The sequence below is a fragment of the Amphiura filiformis genome, chromosome 15 (genome assembly GCF_039555335.1).
Source record: "Amphiura filiformis chromosome 15, Afil_fr2py, whole genome shotgun sequence".
Lineage (NCBI taxonomy): Eukaryota > Metazoa > Echinodermata > Ophiuroidea > Amphilepidida > Amphiuridae > Amphiura > Amphiura filiformis.
In genome coordinates, this window is record NC_092642.1 from 40,131,660 (window position 1) to 40,151,733 (window position 20,074).

At 36.9% G+C, this 20,074-nt stretch overlaps 1 protein-coding gene across 5 annotated transcripts in view; it reads right to left on the minus strand.

Moving 5' to 3' along the window:
- The window catches only part of LOC140171633 (uncharacterized), a 28,432-nt gene continuing 8,358 nt past the window's right edge, over window positions 1–20,074 (minus strand). Inside the window, exons 4-9 of one of the 5 annotated variants that reach the window (XM_072194919.1) lie at window positions 19,844–20,015; window positions 18,849–18,998; window positions 17,078–17,210; window positions 15,527–15,748; window positions 10,700–10,812; window positions 1–4,568 (exon numbers count right to left, since the gene is read on the minus strand). In XM_072194919.1, the coding sequence (XP_072051020.1) occupies window positions 10,748–10,812; window positions 15,527–15,748; window positions 17,078–17,156 (366 nt within the window). In that variant the 5' untranslated portion in view covers window positions 17,157–17,210; window positions 18,849–18,998; window positions 19,844–20,015 and the 3' untranslated portion in view covers window positions 1–4,568; window positions 10,700–10,747. Of the gene's footprint in view, window positions 4,569–10,092; window positions 10,139–10,699; window positions 10,813–15,526; window positions 15,749–17,077; window positions 17,211–18,848; window positions 18,999–19,843; window positions 20,016–20,074 lie in introns of those variants that run through there. The other 4 variants (XM_072194921.1, XM_072194918.1, XM_072194920.1 and 1 more) reach the window with 4 other exon arrangements.

Sequence of the window (20,074 nt, forward strand, 5' to 3'; positions counted from 1 at the left end):
TCTTTTCAAAACATATATTTTGTTTAAAAAACTGGTTCATACAAAATAGCGCCATCAAAAAACACATTGTTCAGCTTGTCCGGCGTGATAGAATGCACGGCTAAAACGCAGTGAAAAATGTTTTTCTGTGGCAGTTTGCACCATTGTTTTTGTCTTATTCTAGAGGTTTAACAAATTGCACAACCAGTCATGCATGATATAGCTGTAATACACTTACACCAGATATTTAAAGCAGGAGATATCGGCACCTCTTGTTTCATTTAAGTGACATAAAAAATGTCTTGCTATTCATTCCATATGCAATACATCTGTTTATGTTTGGTGATTGTCTTGCAGTATATACTAACTTGCATTTTCACTCACATTCTCCTGTCGTGAAAAATTGTTAGTTAGGCCCTTTTGCTATGGAAGGGCAGCATACACCCCATATGGAAAACATGACCTTGATCTTCCACACACAAGCTGTAGATGGAGTCACATATTCAGGTAAGCCCATTTTGAATCTACACCCCCTGTGTGGAAGATAAGATGCCTTCCATAAGGGTGTATGGATTTCAACTGGAATAGCCTGCCAGCTTCCTTACTAAACAAAACAAGGACAGTATTACATTTTCCACATTTAAACCAAGAACCAAATAAAACATACATTTGTTGTACATATAAACAAGAGTACGGTATCTCCTCCTTTAAATCTCCGATTTACACACAAAAAAACAAAAACTTTACTGTGGACTACAAAACAGAGACACGGTTTTATGCTTAATCCTAGTCAAATGAGTTTTTTTAAAACGCAACAGGAATGATTTATTTCATTTAAGCCATCTGTAACTTAACCAAAGTTTGAAAGAAAAAAAAATATATATTTTAATGACAGATTAATCTCTACTTAGCATTTATAGAAGCATCTTACATTGAGCAAATGCCCCACCTATGCCACAATAAAAGCGGTTATTATTTACAATATGAGTTTACATACAACTTCACCACCACGGTGACCTCCGTCCGACCTCTTCGCCGCACACATCAACATGTTTTCATCCATCATAAATTGTTTCATCTATCGTTGTAACTAAAGGAGTACAAAAAATCAAAGTCAGTTCCTTCCTTTCATTCAAATTGTAATTCCAGCTCAGCTGGTCGACCGGCTAGGCCATGGCATAAAACAAACCGTGCGTGTTTGATCACAAAGCGTGTCCGTGATAAAACTTATTGGAGAAATATATAAAAGGCATCTTTTGAAGACGCAAACCCAGTTCGAGATATTTGATTTTCTGCACTCCTTTCCTTACAAGTTCATGTACTTCAATATACAATTTGTATAATATACATTGTGATGATTTCAAATATGACATTATATTATCACATCTTCCGAAAGTTTTCTTGGCAACGTACAATCCCAGTCAATACCAAGCAACATCTAATAATAATTTCTCTGTAATGATGATAACCAATCTACAAGTACGCAACTTTGCTTTAACCCCATGAGAACTACCTGCCGATTGGCCAAAAAAGAAGTTTTCATTATTGATTGGGCCAATCAGCAACATTGTTAAAATAATTTCACCACGCAAAAAAATAGGGGTGAATTATTTGCAAAGCTCGATTCTGATTGGTGATTAAAGGGAAGATATCACATAATTGACCAATCAGAGGGAATGTTGGATTGGCAGGCAGTGCTCAGGGGGTATAGTATATGTTTGTGTGTGGAACATTCCGCTAAGGCACTGAAAGTCCTATTCCAATAGCCACCATTTGTCATTTCAACTTCATACAATAAATCTTAACCAAATTTCTAACCAATTTACTTCCAGGAGGAATTCAAGTCACCAGACTACACTTTGCACCAAAATCGACTGCTCAGCGCCAAAAGTGGGTAAGTGCAATAGCTGCCATGTGTAGATAAGTACAATATACTGTGTGTAAATTGCCAAATGTTCACAGGGTAGCTATTGCACTTTCCTTCTTCTGGCACCGAGCATTCGACATGTTCTTTTGCACTTGCCAACGCTACATGGCTTGTTCTGTGAATGCGGAGCTGATATCTCATGACATAATATGATTCAAGTCGCCAATCAAGGCTTCCATTTATTTACCTACATGTATTTACTCGGTACATACCACTACATCAGCAACAAAGTGCAAAAGAATTTCTGCTAAAAGGTGTAGTAAGCTTGAGAGCCACCAACTCACAATGTCTGACAAGTTCATGGATAATCATATTATATCCAATTTAAAAATCCAACAAATGGCAGCAGTTGCACAGGACTTCCTTGACATCAAGATCTAAATCAGGCCAATCTCCAAGGACACAGTTCCTTAATCTGTACACTCATAAAATGACCTTTTAATTTGTTGGCTACAAAAACTCATCCTTAACAAGTTGAGGTCAAATTTTGAGCTATAAAGGTTACTGAACTATGACATTGGAAGTGAGAACATTCATGACCCGTTACCAAGAAATTAGCTGAAAGTCGCAAGTTGGGAGGTTTGAGTTGTTGTTGAGTTGATCTTTGTTTGAAGACACCTGTATAGTAAGTGAGATGTCCTTTGTGAATAGGGACATAATATATTGTACTATGTATTCAATTCTGTCCCCATTCATAGAGGACATACCACTACCAATACAGGTGTCTTCAAGCAAAGAACAGTTGAACATTTAGAAGCTCCTAACTTGCGACTTTATGCTCATTTCATTAAAGCAGGTCACATTTTGAAACACATGTATGAAGGCACTTACTTTTCTTGCCTTCTTTCGACTCAATTTATCTCTTCTTGGATATGTTCCACTGATCACAAATAACTTCTGTATCCGGTTGATAATTCATTCTATGCACCAAAACTATTTCTTGAGCACACACAACTGTTTGTGTGTCAAAGGTGGTTGTAGTATTATACTATTATGAGCCTTGTGATTTTCAAAACTTCTTTACATATATGCTTGGCATCAAATCATGGAAGCTTTAAAAATCACAACGCTGGTTGATATTGATCATGTTTCTGTAAAACCCATTAAACAAGCGTACCTTAAGATAATTATACAGCGATTTACATACATTATTTGGCAACTTATAATAATCAACTAAAATAATGTCTTTTTAAAGCGTTTTTATAAAACTTCAAACAGGGCACTTCGCGAAAGCAAGTTTTATACAGGAGGGAGATTCTTTTAAAGAATGCAAGCGTCTGTAGAATAGGCATGGAGTAAAACTGTTACAAATAAAAATATAAACTTTCCTTGGTTAAGTTAAGTTGTATCTTACACATTGATAACAATATATAGGTTTGTTTATCAAGACGACATGTTTTTATCACACAGCCTATTTTGTAACACAAAATTTCCCTTGTTTTTTTGTTTGTATATGTCGAGAACATGTTGTTACCATGGTAACAAGCACAACAAACAAGTAAACATCTACTGGTACCACCAATATGATACATAAGGCAAGGAATTTATCATATATCTTTGGTATCAGAGAAGAACACAAAAAGACATCACATTACTTTGCCGACAATTCAGTCAAAATCAAGGGACTTTTTTTCCATCCAATCCCATCAACAAGACTGGGAATTATTCACAAACTGTTGCGGCATGCACAACACAACTGACCAAAAATAGAGCCGGTAGAGCAAAATCGGCCTCGGAAGGCGTCTTTAAATGGAGTTATGGAGCCAGTGTTTGCTAACCAACCCCAAATCATCATACACTGTAGGCTTTTGGTTAACTGATCTTATATCCTGTTTCGTTTTTATATTATATCAATAAAACTACGATTATAGATGTTTCAAAAATTGTTTTCATTTAAACAGCGATTGAATACAATGATACTTGTTTTTTTTATTCTCTAAATGACATGCACACTAAGATATTTATTATCTATTTTAATATGTTTTTTACCCAAACAATATTATCTTTTACCACTTAATATAAACAACATGCTTAAAATTGTTAGTTACATACTTGTGTTTAAATCGTTATCAATACGTGTTGAAAATAAGCTGGCATTAGCGTGGCATTTGCTCAAGAATGCGATATTTGTGTCTGTGTGTGTTAAACACGTAAACAAAAAATTGTAACAAAAATCGCAAACATCAAATGTATGGTATAACAAAAGTCTTGATAATCATAGGCAATGATTCTATTTCTAAACCATGCATGGGGTTCATCAGTAGTGCGAGGGGTCAGTAGAAGGCCCTATCTTCAATAGCTGCCAGATGTCAATATATTGAGATGTATACAATTTAGAATGCAGCAATTGTTAAATATCTAAGGCAGCTATTGATGATAAGGCCATCTTGCACAGACCCCTTAAAATATATTTCATGATCAGTTCAGTATGCAGCAAATAGCTACTCAGTTGCAAATTGTCAACCCCATGCACGGTCTCGATAATGTAAAAGTTGATGTATGTACTTGGTGGTTATGTCGTTGCCAATAATTTTCTTTTTCTTGAGAAAATAATTCATTCCAGTACAAGGTGGAATATAGAGTTCTTATGGTGCCTTTCCTCGGCGGCCTCGACGCCCTCGTGATGAGTAGTCGGTAACACCCCAGTAATCTGAATAGAAGTCTGAAAGATACAAAAGGAAAGTTAAAAACCATGGTGAATTTGGAATACTCCCAAATTACGAAAGTTATGTAACATGCTGTGGTTAAAACCAATTATTGGTAAAATAGCCGTAGCAAAATAAATTTTCAGTCAAGGAATATGGAACAAGAAGTCAGTTCCAAAGACATTATTTGTCAAACCACAACAATATCATGCATTCAAACACTACTACAGAAAATATCCATATAATTACAGCTTTAAAGCCTTGGATACCTTAAACCTAGTTCCAATGGCAAATGGCCACACATTCACACAGGCATTGAATTCATTTCAGGTGAAACATAATTTGAAAAAGCCTATTATAATTGCCTATTATAACTGACAATATGTGGTTGGTTAAGGTGGTTTGCATTAGCCAGTTAAGTCGGGCTTGTAATTTTGCAATTTAATAACAAACCTGGCGGTTATATGTTACCAGCTAAATTGCTTCTCAGGTTTGTGTTAAAGTATTGCATCCCTTCAAGCAATTATCTATATACATGTTCTAATTCAAACAATGCAAATTCTTTATACAACTTCTGTACAGACAACACATATAATGGGATTATTCTAAAAATTTGCATCTCCACAAAAGACTTGCAAATGTTATTGACCTTTTTGATAAATCCCACAATTCTTTTGTGGTTAGAGCTGAGATGTCATCATTTGAAGTCACACCGATGTGCATCATAAGAAGTCACACCGATCGTTACTGCAGCATATGAAAGCTGTGAAGTGTGCAGTAACGATCGGTGTGATGACATATTAGGTTTAACCGCAAAGAATTATGGGACTTACTGAAAAGGTCAATTAAACACATATAATTTTATGATGTAATCATGGCATTTCATTGGTCATTGTTCTAACATCAAAAAGACATTCAGACATTAGACTCTATTGAGGAATTAAGCAGCTTATGGAATAAAGCTGTACAATCAAGAAGATTTCTGTGCTAGGCTAATGCTGTGGAGTTCTACACAAATGATTTTCTGTCTACCACCCAGATACTGGCAAAAATATTATCCATCATTTCTGTTGCAGACAAAGTGCACAAGATGGATGTGTGACCCTCTTATATGAATCACTTTGCATTTTTCAGTGCAATTTCCGAAGAAAAATTGTGTTGCTCAGTTGCTCTAGTGAATTATGCTAGCAGCACAGCTACATAAAAATATACATATCAAATGATACCTATTGATTATCTATAGTAATAGTATCAGGAATTGACAGAAGTTCTACAAGATCATAACTTCAGGTGCATCAACCACCGATCTAGTATACATCTAGTTAGATCAGATGAGATGCCTACACAGGTGAGTCCCTATATCATGCTACATCAGCAACTTCTTAGCGAAATATGCATGCATTGGTAATAGCATTAAGATTTGTTACGGTAAAGAATATCTTACAAGTTAAACGACCATTGTTAATTGCTAATATAACATTTCAGACAACATGTTATGCATGGTAACATTTTCAAGTGAAAGAATCAAACAGACTACAGTCTAACACTACAACAACAATGTAATACAATGGTTATGGGATGGAGTCAAAGGACAGTATCATGGAGGGGTGACAACAAAGGAAATGTTTCAATGCTGATGAAACTATTTAAAGGGCACTTCGTGATCCACAGCCTCATCCCCCCACTTTTCTCAAAAAAAGTCGAGATTTTTATATCACTGGAAACATGTGGCTCCATAATGATTATGTACAAAATATTTCTTGCATATTAATTCGTTTTGCAAAGATATCGTGAAATTTGAATTTCGTTCTGGTGCACCAGAACGAAATTACAACGATTGTCTATGGAGCAGTGTAATACACATAATCATGCATAACTCATAAACGCAAAAATCGGAATCAACTGAAATTTTGGGAATATGCTTTTTCGTGGATATGTACTGAAAAATGTCATAAAAAGAGGATGCTAGGATCACGAAATACTCCTTTAAGTGTATTACCGGTATGCAACTTTGCCAACTTACAAAACATTATTATTCATTGAAAGCAAATCCTTCAGTTTCCTCTCCCGTAACAAGTTTTAGCTTAAGTCGTCAAATTAGACGATGAATTGACTCCAGCGTAAGAACACCCCTACATAATATGATCTACACACACCCCAGCATGCACCCACACACATGCACAATCACTAAAAAGTATTTTGCTATACACCATCACCCACCAGCACTTTTAACACATTTTTTGGGCTCCCAACTCACTAAACAAGTAAAGGAGTTTCACATTTTGTTCAGTTTCTTCACTAAATGGTTGTTTGATTTCAAACTGGAACCAGACAACTGAGACTGCAACACACAACCACACTGATGTCAAAAGAGGCTCCTTTTGCCATCTTATGAGAATCGACACCACATGCATCACACAATTGTTATCTTGCGTTGGCACAGTGTTATGAATTTATGCGTGAAGGATCAAACTGAAGTCACCCAAGAAAGCCCTGCATGTACAGCTGAATTTATACTACATCACTAAGTGATAACGATTGATTTTTAGCCAATGAGGTAGAGCGATTTTTGTTGCGTTGGGAAAAGCGCGGTACCTCATTGCTCAAATACCAATCGCTCATCGCTCAGCGATGGAGTATAAATTGAGCTTACCTACACGATGGCTAACATGTGATGTCATATTGATTATTGTTAGGGCTCAGTCCCAATTTCTGGGGTCTGAGTTTGCTCTGTTGACAACAAAATGGTACCAACACAACCATAAAATATTCACACGGCTTACACAAATGCAGCATGGCAATGGATACATGAAAGTTTTATCTCTGCCCAGTTTGTCATTGTGTAATGTGCACATATCTAATAAAATGGTGCAATAGCAGTGATGAGACAATTTGACAGTAGTAATGAGGTCATTAATGCACTGAATGTTTGATCAATTCTTTGCATTTTCCTAAAACAATCAAAACATTTTTGTGACAATGAGAAATGATCCAAGCAACATGGCATTTTTGTTTGATTTGGAAATTGTCTGGCACATGAGGGGTCCCTGGTTCAAAACCACACCAGAGAAATTAAGCTTTCTCCTCATCTTCTTTCTTTCCTGACCCCTCGCAAAAATATGCCTGGTGTAAGGATTAACATATGTGACCATCCAGCACAACTGAGCCCTGAAGTCGCCAATCATCATTTTTGAGATATTCAACCAAAATATTCTGCTTGAAATTAGCTTTAAAATGATGTATATCATGTCTATAATACTTGACATTTAAGTAGTGAAAATCAATAAAACAGTCAATAAATCCTTTGTTTCCTATTGTTTATTGTTAAGTTCAATATCTCAATAGTGGCACTGGAGACATCCGGGCTCAGTTGTGGTTAAGGCTCTCATTTTCGGAAATTCGCCCCGGCACCGAACTTTTTTCGAAAGCGGTACCGGCACCAAATTGCCAAAAAAAAAATTGTTAAAAAAGTTGAATTTTGCACATTGTTTTGTGTTTTAATCTGAAAATTGATACATAGTTTTTCATGTCATACTCTATTAATGATATCAAAATGCATTCAAATTCAATGTATTTTGATATCATTAATCGAGTATGACATGAAAACTATGTGTATCAATTTTCAGATTAAAAACACAAAACAATGTGCAAAATTCAATTTTTTTTTTTTTTTTTTTTTTTTAGGTCAGCCATGATCCTAGCATTTAGGTTGAGCCCTAGTTGTGGTGGATGGTCACATATTATCTAAGCTTCAGCAGGCTACTGGGAATTAAACAACTTTAAATATGACTTGCTATACTATGGCCATCATTTATGATCTTGGTCTGGTCCACTTTAGAGTTCAAAAATATTATTTCAATAACTATAATCCAAGACATAAATGTAGCCTGTCCTACACACATAGGATTAATTGATCTATTCAAAATTATTGGCAGATAGGTGGCTAGCTAAAACAGTACACAATGCAACAAGAAAATATATTCCACCTAGTAGTAGATTAGATCAAGCAGTACTCTAACAAAAACCCTGCACATGGTGCAAATGCAATGTTGGCTGTTTGGCTTTTGACTGTGCTGGATCTGAACCAAAGTTTGGACTCTACTTCATCAATGAAAGTAGTTCTTCAAGCATGTCCAAATATAAATGATTTGGAATATTCAGTATCTTAAGTACAGTTTGATTGGTCAGCGGTAAACAGACGTATGTCCAATTAGCTGCTGTGTATGACTGCCTGAGACATGCGTAAGTTCACTCATGTATGCATGCAAGTCATGCAATCGTACACGGTATGTAGGGCCTACTGGGCATTGAGTAAACTCATGAACATCACAATCAATCATAGACATGGCAACTTGTGGACATACGTCTCTGTGCCGCAGAGCCACTGATTTGCACATGAACTGTTTACTTTACATAACTAGCAACACCAAAACATTAGCACATTGATAATCGATGCTATGTCTGGAAACCTGGATGTATAATTTCAAAGCTTGTGAAAGCCAATTTACAATGCATTTTGTTGTGCTGAGGCCAAATTTGCAAATGTGTGCAATCATGCAATCTTTGCAGTATATAAACTTCTTTGCTTTATCCACAGCGCAAGGTTGTGTGACAAGTTTTCATGATTTGATTTTGTGCAAGTACAAATATAGCTAATGAGGCTTGCATAAAATGATATGCTAAAATAAAGTTTTACTTTTCACAAGAAAGTACTAGCATTAGACCTATCACTTTCAACAACCATACAGTAGCCAGTGAGATTAAGCAATGCCCGTATAATATCAAGCAGTCACAACGAGCATAGCATGTTTTGATATTTTCTGAGTCTTCATCAGGCACTTTATTGGTCAAGTGATTGCCAATATTTAGATCAGAAGTTGTTGGTATGACATTTTTGGTACAACAAATCACAACCAGTTCTCTTCACATCAAACTTTCTTGCATCATTTCTAGTCACAACTTAACTATGGTAGCATTGTGCAATCACCACTGCGCTTGATCACTAGCGATTTTAGGTTACTTTCTGTGACTGCTATTATATTATACTGAGCATTGCAGAAAAACTCAAAATTACACTGTCTCATAGACCTGGCACTTGTGGATCATTGTAAAGTGCAAGGTCAAATGGAAGAGTTGAAGGTCAACCAGCAAGGTGAGGCTGGCACTCACAATATCAACAAACAAAGTGTGCAAAATTTGGATATAATTACTTAATTGGCAGGCAAAAAAGAGGAACGCCCTTGGAGCCAAACACTGATCTCATATATGTCAATGTATTTAGTTTCAAGCTGCATAGAGCTTGGGTTATATTAGCTACTAAATATGCCCATGGCAAACCAAACACAACATGTCACTTACGTGACCTTTCATAACAGCTAAAAGCTGAAATTAAAACAAAAGATATTAGCAATCTTTTTTTTAAAGTACAAATTATCAGAAGCTTTTATACTTATGTCTTAATTGAACGGAAGAATAATTAAAGACATAAAAAAGCCCATTTTGGCTCCAAGATTTTGTTTTTAAAAATTTTGGATCATTCACCTCTTGTGTGTAGTGTGTCTTGTTTCCCTGGCTCAGTAGCCCCCATCTGAAAAGTGAGTGAAGTAACACATAATATCATTTACAGGAATTATCAAAAAATCAGAGACATCAAGGAGAAAAAGTTCATAACAGATCAGAGGTCATCCATCTCAGGTTACTGCATGACCTCTGATCTCAGGTCAGAGGTCAGAGAGTAGCCAGCCTTTCCTTGTCTTGGTCATTTTTCTGGGGAAAAGGATCAGAACAAGAGATAAAAAAAGAAACACATGGATAAAACGGCAACCGCCCTGTTTTCTATATAATCACTGGATGAACGGAGAAACTGACACACAGACAAAAAAACTTGACTGACAAACGGATGGTTAATAGATGAATGGAATGGATGGATGGATGGATGGAGAAACACAAACTGCGCATGCAAGAAACTGTCAACACTGTCATACACACACCTAACCATGCTAAACTTAATAATAAACAGGAATAAAAAAATATTAATAATAATAAGGGGCTCTGGCTATAAATATAAATAAATCAATAATAATAGTACAATAAATAAACTTTAATAAATAAAAAATGTGTTTATTTATGGTTTGGTATGCATGCAAACCTATTCGGTGGCCCTGTGCTTCCCCTGTTTGGTAGGCAAGTCGGGTCGTTAACAGTTGTAAGGGTGGTAGCCTCCTCGGTTCTGTCGGGGTGCCTTGCCATAGCCAGATTGCTCTGAAGGAAAGATTGTGAAATATACAGTGGAACCTTGTTAATTAACTCAAATAATTATGCAATTTGCCTAACAGTATGTGTGTTTATCTACTCTTTTTTGATGTGGGATTTATTTATTTAGGTCATTCTACTTTATTTAAGGTAATTTTTCAGCATGCAAATTATTTACACATACTAAGTTACGGATTTAATTTGCATCTATTAGGCAGCAATAATAACTTTGCTTTTCAACATTAGATAAACTCATGCCCAAGATGAACACTAGTTTACTGGTTCATATATGTATCTGGTACATGCACTATACTGTCAAATACACATACCCAATGATGTGAAAAGATTTAAGGAATGAATATCATCGTTGCGCAAGCTCGTAACAATTTTTGATTTTGAACCAGTTTCTTTCTTTCACAAAACTCAAGGTGATAAATGTTCACAAAAATGACTGTTTTATGTTTGTAAAAAGATGTGATGAATGCAAGAATGGTCAAAACGTTTCGAAAGTCAAAGAATCATGGCCGATGAAATGTTTTATAGAAATGGTTATCCGATTAAACAAGAAATGGGTGTTAGGGTTTTGTATCCCACAACTCACTGCTCTAATGCTCTGCACACAAACACACCCCTTGCACAAACATACATCTGCACCCCAGCACATACATCCCACTTGCAGTCACACCCCTCTATGCACACAAACACACCACAGCATAATTTTTCTCTCTATCAAGTTAAAAACACCTAAATGAAAGACAAGGTTCCAATGTAAATTCCACAAACTTCTACGGCTACGTACCCACCAAACACTCCCATTCCACTAACTAGTGGGTCGACTATAGCATTCAACACTGAATCCTTTACAACCAGCTAGCATCTCTTTTACAATTGACATTTGTAAGTATATTAAGTATCTAACAGCAGCAACACACCTTCGCTAAAATTCTTTCTTCTCTTTGCTGTTAAAGATCTATGCCTGGTTTCAAAAGATATGGTTGAGTCCTATAATATCAATGGCAGGAGGAATCCACGCTTCTGATAGAATCATAGCTTATGGAAAATGAGGGACTTGGCACTGACATTTTGGGAGAAAAATTTGGGCGCATCTGGTTTTGTCAGAATGCACAGTCAACAGCTCACTCCTCCATGTTTTGTCTGTACTCCAGCGTCTTACTGATGAGATTTCCTAAACCTATGACCATAATTGCCAAGCAGTCATTTCTTGGCATTCCATCGTGATTCAAAATCTTCTTCGCACTTTCTGACGGGACCAGATGAATCCAATTTTCCCACAGGCTAAGTGAAGATGAAAAAAAATAAAGATTTGTAACTCTAGGTTATAAATCTATGTTAGAATAGGACAGAGACAAGAAAATATACAGACTATTCACCAACAGGCAAAGTCCTTGCGCTTTGTATGCTGTGAATTCTCGCATATTCATGAGGCCGAGGGTCGATCGTGTGTGTGCAACAAATCATGACCATGCACACACCATTTGTGGCTATCATGGAGCTATATTAGGGTTTACTATCAGCTCTGTGGTGTCGAAGTACCATCCTGCGAAAGATTTCAAGCCTGTTCTTTAAAAAAATGTGCGGTTACATTTGCAGAATGGGCGAAGCGTTATCATGCACATACTTCACATGGCCCTCATTATCAGATGATCATGGACTTTGTTTGTTGATGAATGGTCTGTTTATTTTCTTGTCCATGAGGACAAGCTGGAAATACAGACACTACATTATGCTGATAATCAGCAAAAACATTTTGTATCTAGAGTTCAAATTCAAGCAACAGACAAACACAAGCAGATATGATAGTTACTGTCAAAGAGAGGTGTAGTTATGCAAAACTCTTCTGGTAGCTATGTTAGCTTTTCACAAGCTTCTTACGCACTTGCGATACCTGTGCTGCGCTGTTACGCCATAAAAAGTATCAGGTCACATTATACTAAGTGGCTTATTCACTGAATAAGGCGCTGGTATTTCATGACACGATTCAATCAACCAGTCAGGATCCCAATTTCATATTCTTGAACTACGCACTGCACAAAAAAAAAAAAAAGCGCTCCAGAACTCCAATATCAAATTTTATTAGTCCAAACTACTAGTCCCATTTCTATCTACTTGTTGTTTGTCATAACATTATTATTGAAGTCAGAGAAGTTTCTGTTAATATGAGTAGAAATCATTCGCATTAAATGCCAAAGGTAAATAACACTCATACATTGCTATACTCTGAACTTACTGTACACAAACATTTTCTCCTCCCACCACATTCGTTACATGGGAATGGACCACTAGTGATTAACATTTGTACAGTGTTTAGATGTTAAAAGTAAAAGTTTTGATTTAATTCAGGGTGTCTTTTCAACTACCTACTCACACAAATTATATATATGCACAGTTGCACACACCCAACACATGCTACTTACTCCAGTAGAATGAGCAGAAAACAGTTTTCTACACAAACATGTTATCTTTGATACACAACTAATCATATACCAAGAAATGCTGAAGAGCAAGGAAGCAAAACACCCTCTGTTTACATGCACATGGCAATAACCAACAAAGCAAATCAAACCAACACTACTCTTTGCTTGCTGAGAAGAACGGCACTTGTTTGCTTTTTTAGCACATACACATGGAAGTGGGGTTCCGATTGGCTAATTCAATCGTCACACAATCATCAGACTGGTAATCTGATTCAATCAGATTACAGCTTCATTCAGCGCTCATGACGGGGACACAAAGCCTGCCAATGTCGCTCATTATCAGGGTGCGTACGTTGATCATAGCATGAGAGGGACGTTCTTCCCTGAAAGCAATTGTAGCACAATAGTACAAATGAAAGAAAAGAGCAATATCACATGTGCCGATGGATTTCTCATCATGCAAACCATTATGACATGGATGTTCGTTACTGAATGAGGACCCTAATACTAGCTAATATGGCACACACAGACTATCACACAAATGTACAGTGTAGCACCCAGGATCATGTTAGATCTAACTTAGTTCAATAGAATGTTACTCTACTATCCCTATGCTACATCATAACCAACCGCACACACCATGGACATAATTATAGGATATGCCTGCCAATATTGAGACGTCAGGGTCTATCTTCCATGTAAGCCTACACTTAATTAGCCCCTTGTCAATACTATTCAGAGATTATACAGCTTTATTCCTAAACCTGTATAATGATCCTTGTCTTAGGGGCTGACTCTGTGGAGGCTTACAGATTACATGAAGGTAATACCTATGATATAAAATACAACAATCTTATCAAGCGACTTCATTATTACAGTGGTGGTATGCTGAGAGTAGTCTCATAAAAGAGGTCATTTTCGAGGCCAATATGAGAAGTTAGGTGCATGGGTCCTCAACTAATTTAAGTGCCACTTTAAAATGAAGAGGATTTTAAAGTGCCACTATATCTGTGAGAGCGGAGGGGATAAACTAACAGGTGGGGCTTGTGGGTTCGCTTTCGGGCCTCTATTGGGTTCCATGGGCAACTCCCTGGTAGGGGTCTAGAAGCTCTTGGATTTGAGCATTTTATATGGCTTTGGATGGCTTTCCTTGGACATCATTTCTTGATTAATCAAAGGTACAATAACCCTTTTTTCCCTCACTAGTCGCCATCCGCCATTTAGAACACAGGACTGAAACACAAATGGCGCTATGAGCTTATTAAAGACAAATAGTAGCAAATCAAACTTATTTCACATGTAAAGCATCCATGCTGCCAAATGGTGTATACATAAGGGTGGATAATAAAGATCTTAGTCTGTAACAGGTAGAAACAAACATCACATATAACAAGACCTTTGCATTCAGTATGTGACTACTACTACGAACACAAGTTGTTCAAACACAGGATCATAGTTGCAATATGTTACTGTACATCACAAAGTGGTGGAAAGTGTCTTTGGATGGAATATTTATGGTTATTTATGGAGTATGTTCTGCGTCAGGGTTAGAATTCCAACAAAATTACCATGAGATTCTCACAACAAGACTGCAATTTTTACAGAGGTTTGCACAATCATTAATTTTGCAGAATTGTGCTTCTTGTCGATTACTTTACAATAAAAAGGAAAATGGATTCCAACACTTGTAATGTGAAACTCTATCCATTTAGCTTTTTTTTTAAACATGAAACAAAATGTTGCATATGGCATGCCAAGGAGTGTCTGTTCTGGGCAATGCAGTCATTATACCAATGCAGATTACATGTGTAAAGGGAACAAACCGAAACTTTGATGATGTCTTGTAAACAAAGTCCTTTCTTTACAGGGAAGGGGAATCAGAAAGTTAAAGACATTGGTTGAAGTTGATCTTTTGGGTTGGAATTTTGAATCAATTTTCAACATTTCACACTTCCATTCGAGGGAGGGATGCGGTCAGCCTCCCGACAAAAGGACTTACGTTTATAGGACATCATCAAACGTTTGGTTTGTTCCCTAAGTAAGGCTTGGGTTTATAATATCTGGTTAAGTTGAAATACTGGTTAAGCTTGACCAAGATTGAACCATACTGATGACCATTGTGTTTCATGAATCCTTGCTACCAAATCTGACGCAGGCTTTAGAAACATGCCTACGAGCCGTCACAGACATCATTGAATTTCCTCAGGACACTTGATCAAACTATACAGCATTTCAGCATGGGTGAAAAATGACATCCCTTGAGTTGCTCCTTAAAGTTACTATCTTACCATATCCTGCACCATATCCACCGCCGCCATACGATCCATAATAATCTGAAGCATAGTCATAGCTACCGCTGTATCCATTGCCACCATTCCCTCCGGGTCCTCCATATCCACCGTATCCTCCTTGTCCATATCCATAGTCTCCGTAGCCACCTTGACCGTAACCACCATAATAGCCACCCTGTCCACCATAATTATAACCTGGACCGTAATTGCCACCCCATCCTACATGGGGAGAAGTGCAGCGGGAGTTAGAGATTGTGCCAAGAAAATTACACATTTAATTGCAGGTCTACTCTTGCAAACACGCATTTTTCAATTTGAAGAATAATGCAGAAGTACAGTGCTTGAAACAAAGCGGGCACCAGGATAAATAGTAAATACTTACATCATATCAATCCCCTTTCTAATAAGCCTGCAGGCTCAGGGCATATTGAATTTTGATTATACTCAAGTCAACACGGGCATCTTAATTATAGACTTGTCTGTCACTTAAAGGCCCTTTCAGTGATTTCACAGGAACATTAAAAAAAAAATGGAAATTTGTCAGAGTTGCTTAGAAATAAAGAATAAGTCTACAGAATTTCATTAAACCACTTTTCCCTGAATACATCGACAAATTAGTCAAAAAACAGAAGTTTTAGAAAGGTTTTCTACTTCAACTCAGATCGACTCGAGAAAATCGAGATTGTCGTACAGTGCGCCACCAATCGACTGGAAAAACTTCCTAGTCCAGTGTTTGTAACACGGGGGAAGTAGAGTCTAAATTGATTAAAACAGACGCTTAATTTTTGTAGTAGAAAACAAAATAAGCAATTAAAGGTCACCGAGGCAAACTAACGGTCAATTCAAATATGAAAAACAGTTAAAATTGTGTATTTTGTTTAAAATAGTAGCTACTGATGTAATAAGTAGTAGAAACAATACGCAACGCGTGTTGGTACAGTGGAGAGTGAGCTTCTCGATCTCGAGTCGGACTTTTGTACTGTCAGTATCAAAAGTCCAGAATCATGCAAATGCTTTATTTTGTCTAAAATACACGGCTTTCGACCGAACCACTAGCAGGCTATGTTAGCACATCTATGCCAATTACAAAGGTACCAAAATCTGAATTTTGATGATTTTTACGATCGTCCGGATGAGCAAATCACTGAATGGGCCTTTAAATCATGTCCCAAGTTTTAAAAAAAATACTCCTGCCCTTCCCATCATTGATCTAAACCAGGGTTCCCCAATCGGTGGGCCCTTCCCATCATTGATCTAAACCAGGGTTCCCCAATCGGTGGGTCACCGGTGAGTTGTTCAAATTTTAAGGAATGGTGTTGGATTCCAAATAAGAATGGGAACCCCTGATCAAATCTTATGTGTCACAATTGTGTTTGGATTCATCTAAAATTTGACATGGTCCCACAATGGGTTTCATACCTCACTGAAAGGCCCTTGAACATCAGCACTTGTTCAAATCTTTGTAAATTAGATTGCTAAATAGAAAAGTTACCTTGGTATAAATCATCTTTGATCAAAGCATGACATCTAGGGGTTCATATTACTCACCTCCTCTTCCTCCTCCTCTCGGTACCCTGCCCCTTCCTCCTCCCCCTCCTCCAAAGAATCCACCTTTAGGATATCCCATTGTTCTTGCTTGATGCTCTTGTTGGGGCAGTGCTTTTTTCACTTCAACACGGTGCTGTAAATTGATTGAGAGGGGGAAAATACATTTTGAAAAGTTTGAAGTTCAACAATATATCGTAACCACTCGGGTATAAGCCCACCCCCCTAGATGGCAGATTTCACTTCAAAATGGGGGTGGGCTTATACCCGGGGAGGGGCTAGTACTTGAATTTAGAAATAAGAAAAATCATCCCCATTTGTATATGCCCAATGTACCAGTAATTTCTATCATCTATGTCAATTTCTTAATATTCTAAGTGTGGAATGTTAATTATCAGCTGAAATTTTTTTTATTTGTTCTTAAATGTGAGAGAAAAGCATTGATTTGATATAAGAACTTGGCCCAAATTTAGTACTGGGCTTATAGCCGAGTGCACCCTTGTTCCCAGAATGTTTTGAAAAATAGGGGGTGGGCTTATACCTGAAGGTGGGCTTATACCCGGGTGGTTACGGTAATTGGTCTTTAATTAAATAGACATTAATTTTGACTTTTTGCCACAATTTTGTTTAGTCACCTTACACATTCTCAAACGCCAAGTTTGAGGATATATCGTTTTGGCAGGTTGCTTGGATCACATTATCATTAACTGCCTTTAGATGACTGCTGCTGGAATTACATTTATGTCATTAAAACTTTAGGAGGTTGTAGCTGAAATATTTTGTTTGCTATTTTTTATCTAGTATCGGTACTTGATTTTCCAACAACACAGTATTCAATAGTATAAACCTTAAGGTGGTGTTAAAGGCAAGGTTTAGGGAAATCATGAATTCCAACATTTTTGCAAATATCTCCAAAACCTTTCATGATACAATCTCAAGTGAGTTTGTACTTATGTAGGGATATGTTGGGCATGTTATGAAGGTAATAAAACCGTTGCCATGGTAACCAAGCAGTCGCTATTGGCTTCTGACCAATCACATTGAAAGTTGTTGTTTTCGCAAATCACTTCATTTGTCCCAATAAAAGTATACTCACATGTTGAGCCATGTTCCTACGCACCTCCACTGATTTTCCAGTAAAAAAATCCCAGTGGAATTCCCCCTGGGGGGGTCAAAGTGAAATTTTCGTTTTTTGGCCACAGATTCCATATTACTTACAAACTTTTTACCGGAAAATCAGCAGAGGTCATTTGTGATGTTCTTGAACGATTTGACACCATTTTTTAAAATTTATTTGGACATGTGCAATTTCAACCGTATGAGCAATAATCAGAGGAGGTAGGGTGCTGAAAACACTGCCAAAAATTTTGAAAAATTATTATCTTCTTCTGTGCCAAAGATGAAAACGATCCATAGATCTTTAATTTGCATTTAAAACCATTAATGTATAATGCTAGTGAAAAATGATTGGATCTGACTTTTTATTAAATATTTGTCAGTTACACTTACAAATTGAAATTCATCTTGATTCCAGAGTTTTACTTAGGCCTAAAAAAATTGTTTGATTGGCGTAACCCGACCAACCCTAAAAATAGGTCCGACCCTAGACTTTTTTCAATTTTTTTTAGCCCACCCCCCAAAAAGTTCCAAGGCCTTTATCATACGTAATTTGCCGCTTAAAATGTGTGTAAAAAATTGCCGACCTACCTACCCTAATTGTTTTTATATTTACGCCAATCAAACAATATTTAAGGCCTTAAACAAGTCTACCTACCTCTCCAATATCATGGAACTGTTTCTGTGCTACTATTTTTTCTACCGATTCTTCATCATCAAAAAGTATGAAAGCAAAACCTCGCCTTTTCTGGTTACTCTGATCTTTTGGAAGCGTGATACCTTTTACTGGTCCTTTATCTTCTGATATCTGTAAAGAAATAATGAATGGAACATAAACCATCAATTAACCCACAGCAGCTAAAGGGAGTATCCCATCATGCATTGCAGTCAATCTGCTTGCCCCATAGCAAATGTATACAAAATATAAGAAGGACCGCTTAGATATTGAGAGCTATGGATAGTTTCACAATACTTTAGAGATCATATTTTTTCAAACAAAAGTCTAAGCTCCCCTGATATAAGCAAGTTATTGAAAGTTGAAGTGAGGGATTTTGTGTACACTTTCTATGGCACAAACTATCAGCTGCCGTGTGTAGGTGTGTTAAACCTATGAATAAGGCTCAACAGGAATGACTTTTGTCAACCAATCAGATACGGTATCTGATATTGATTTTACAATATTGACCAAAATCTAATCACTGCCAAACTTACTACTAGGGCTCAACTAAAATGATGTTGTCCACCGATCAGATTACCCATATTGATTTTACAAGTATCAGCCATTATTATTTATATGAAGCCTTTTTGGTGATACAATAAATCCGCATATTGCATAGTGTCTTCAAAGTACCCGGAATCCCGGATGGCTACAATATTTAAAAAAAATATTGTATGCACAGATGATGTGCAAGTCTACTTTCACTGATCAGCATCGCACTCACACTGGGTTAGGTCAAATCAGTTACAGATACTATATCTGTATAGTGAATAGAACATAACCGCCAATTACTGCCAAACTTATGAAGAAGGCTGAACCGAAAAGATTTTTCTCCACCAATTAGATATCCGATATAATACACTAATTCCATGATTAATTTCAGTTTTCCATAAAACGGCAAACATGCCGCATCAGAGACTATGCACATTACTTACAGTTCCAAATTGGCCAAAATATTCTCTAAGTTGTTCTTCTGTGACTTCATTTGGTAGGCCACCGACAAATAATTTCTTCTCACCCTAGGCTCCTGGCTAACCTCTGTGGTAGTGCTATCTTGCAGTCCACTACTTTACCGCTCATTGAATGACCGTCTTTCTTATCTAAAATCTAACAATACAAACAAACAGAGGAAAAAGTTTTTAAGAACTTTACAACATCAACTTCAA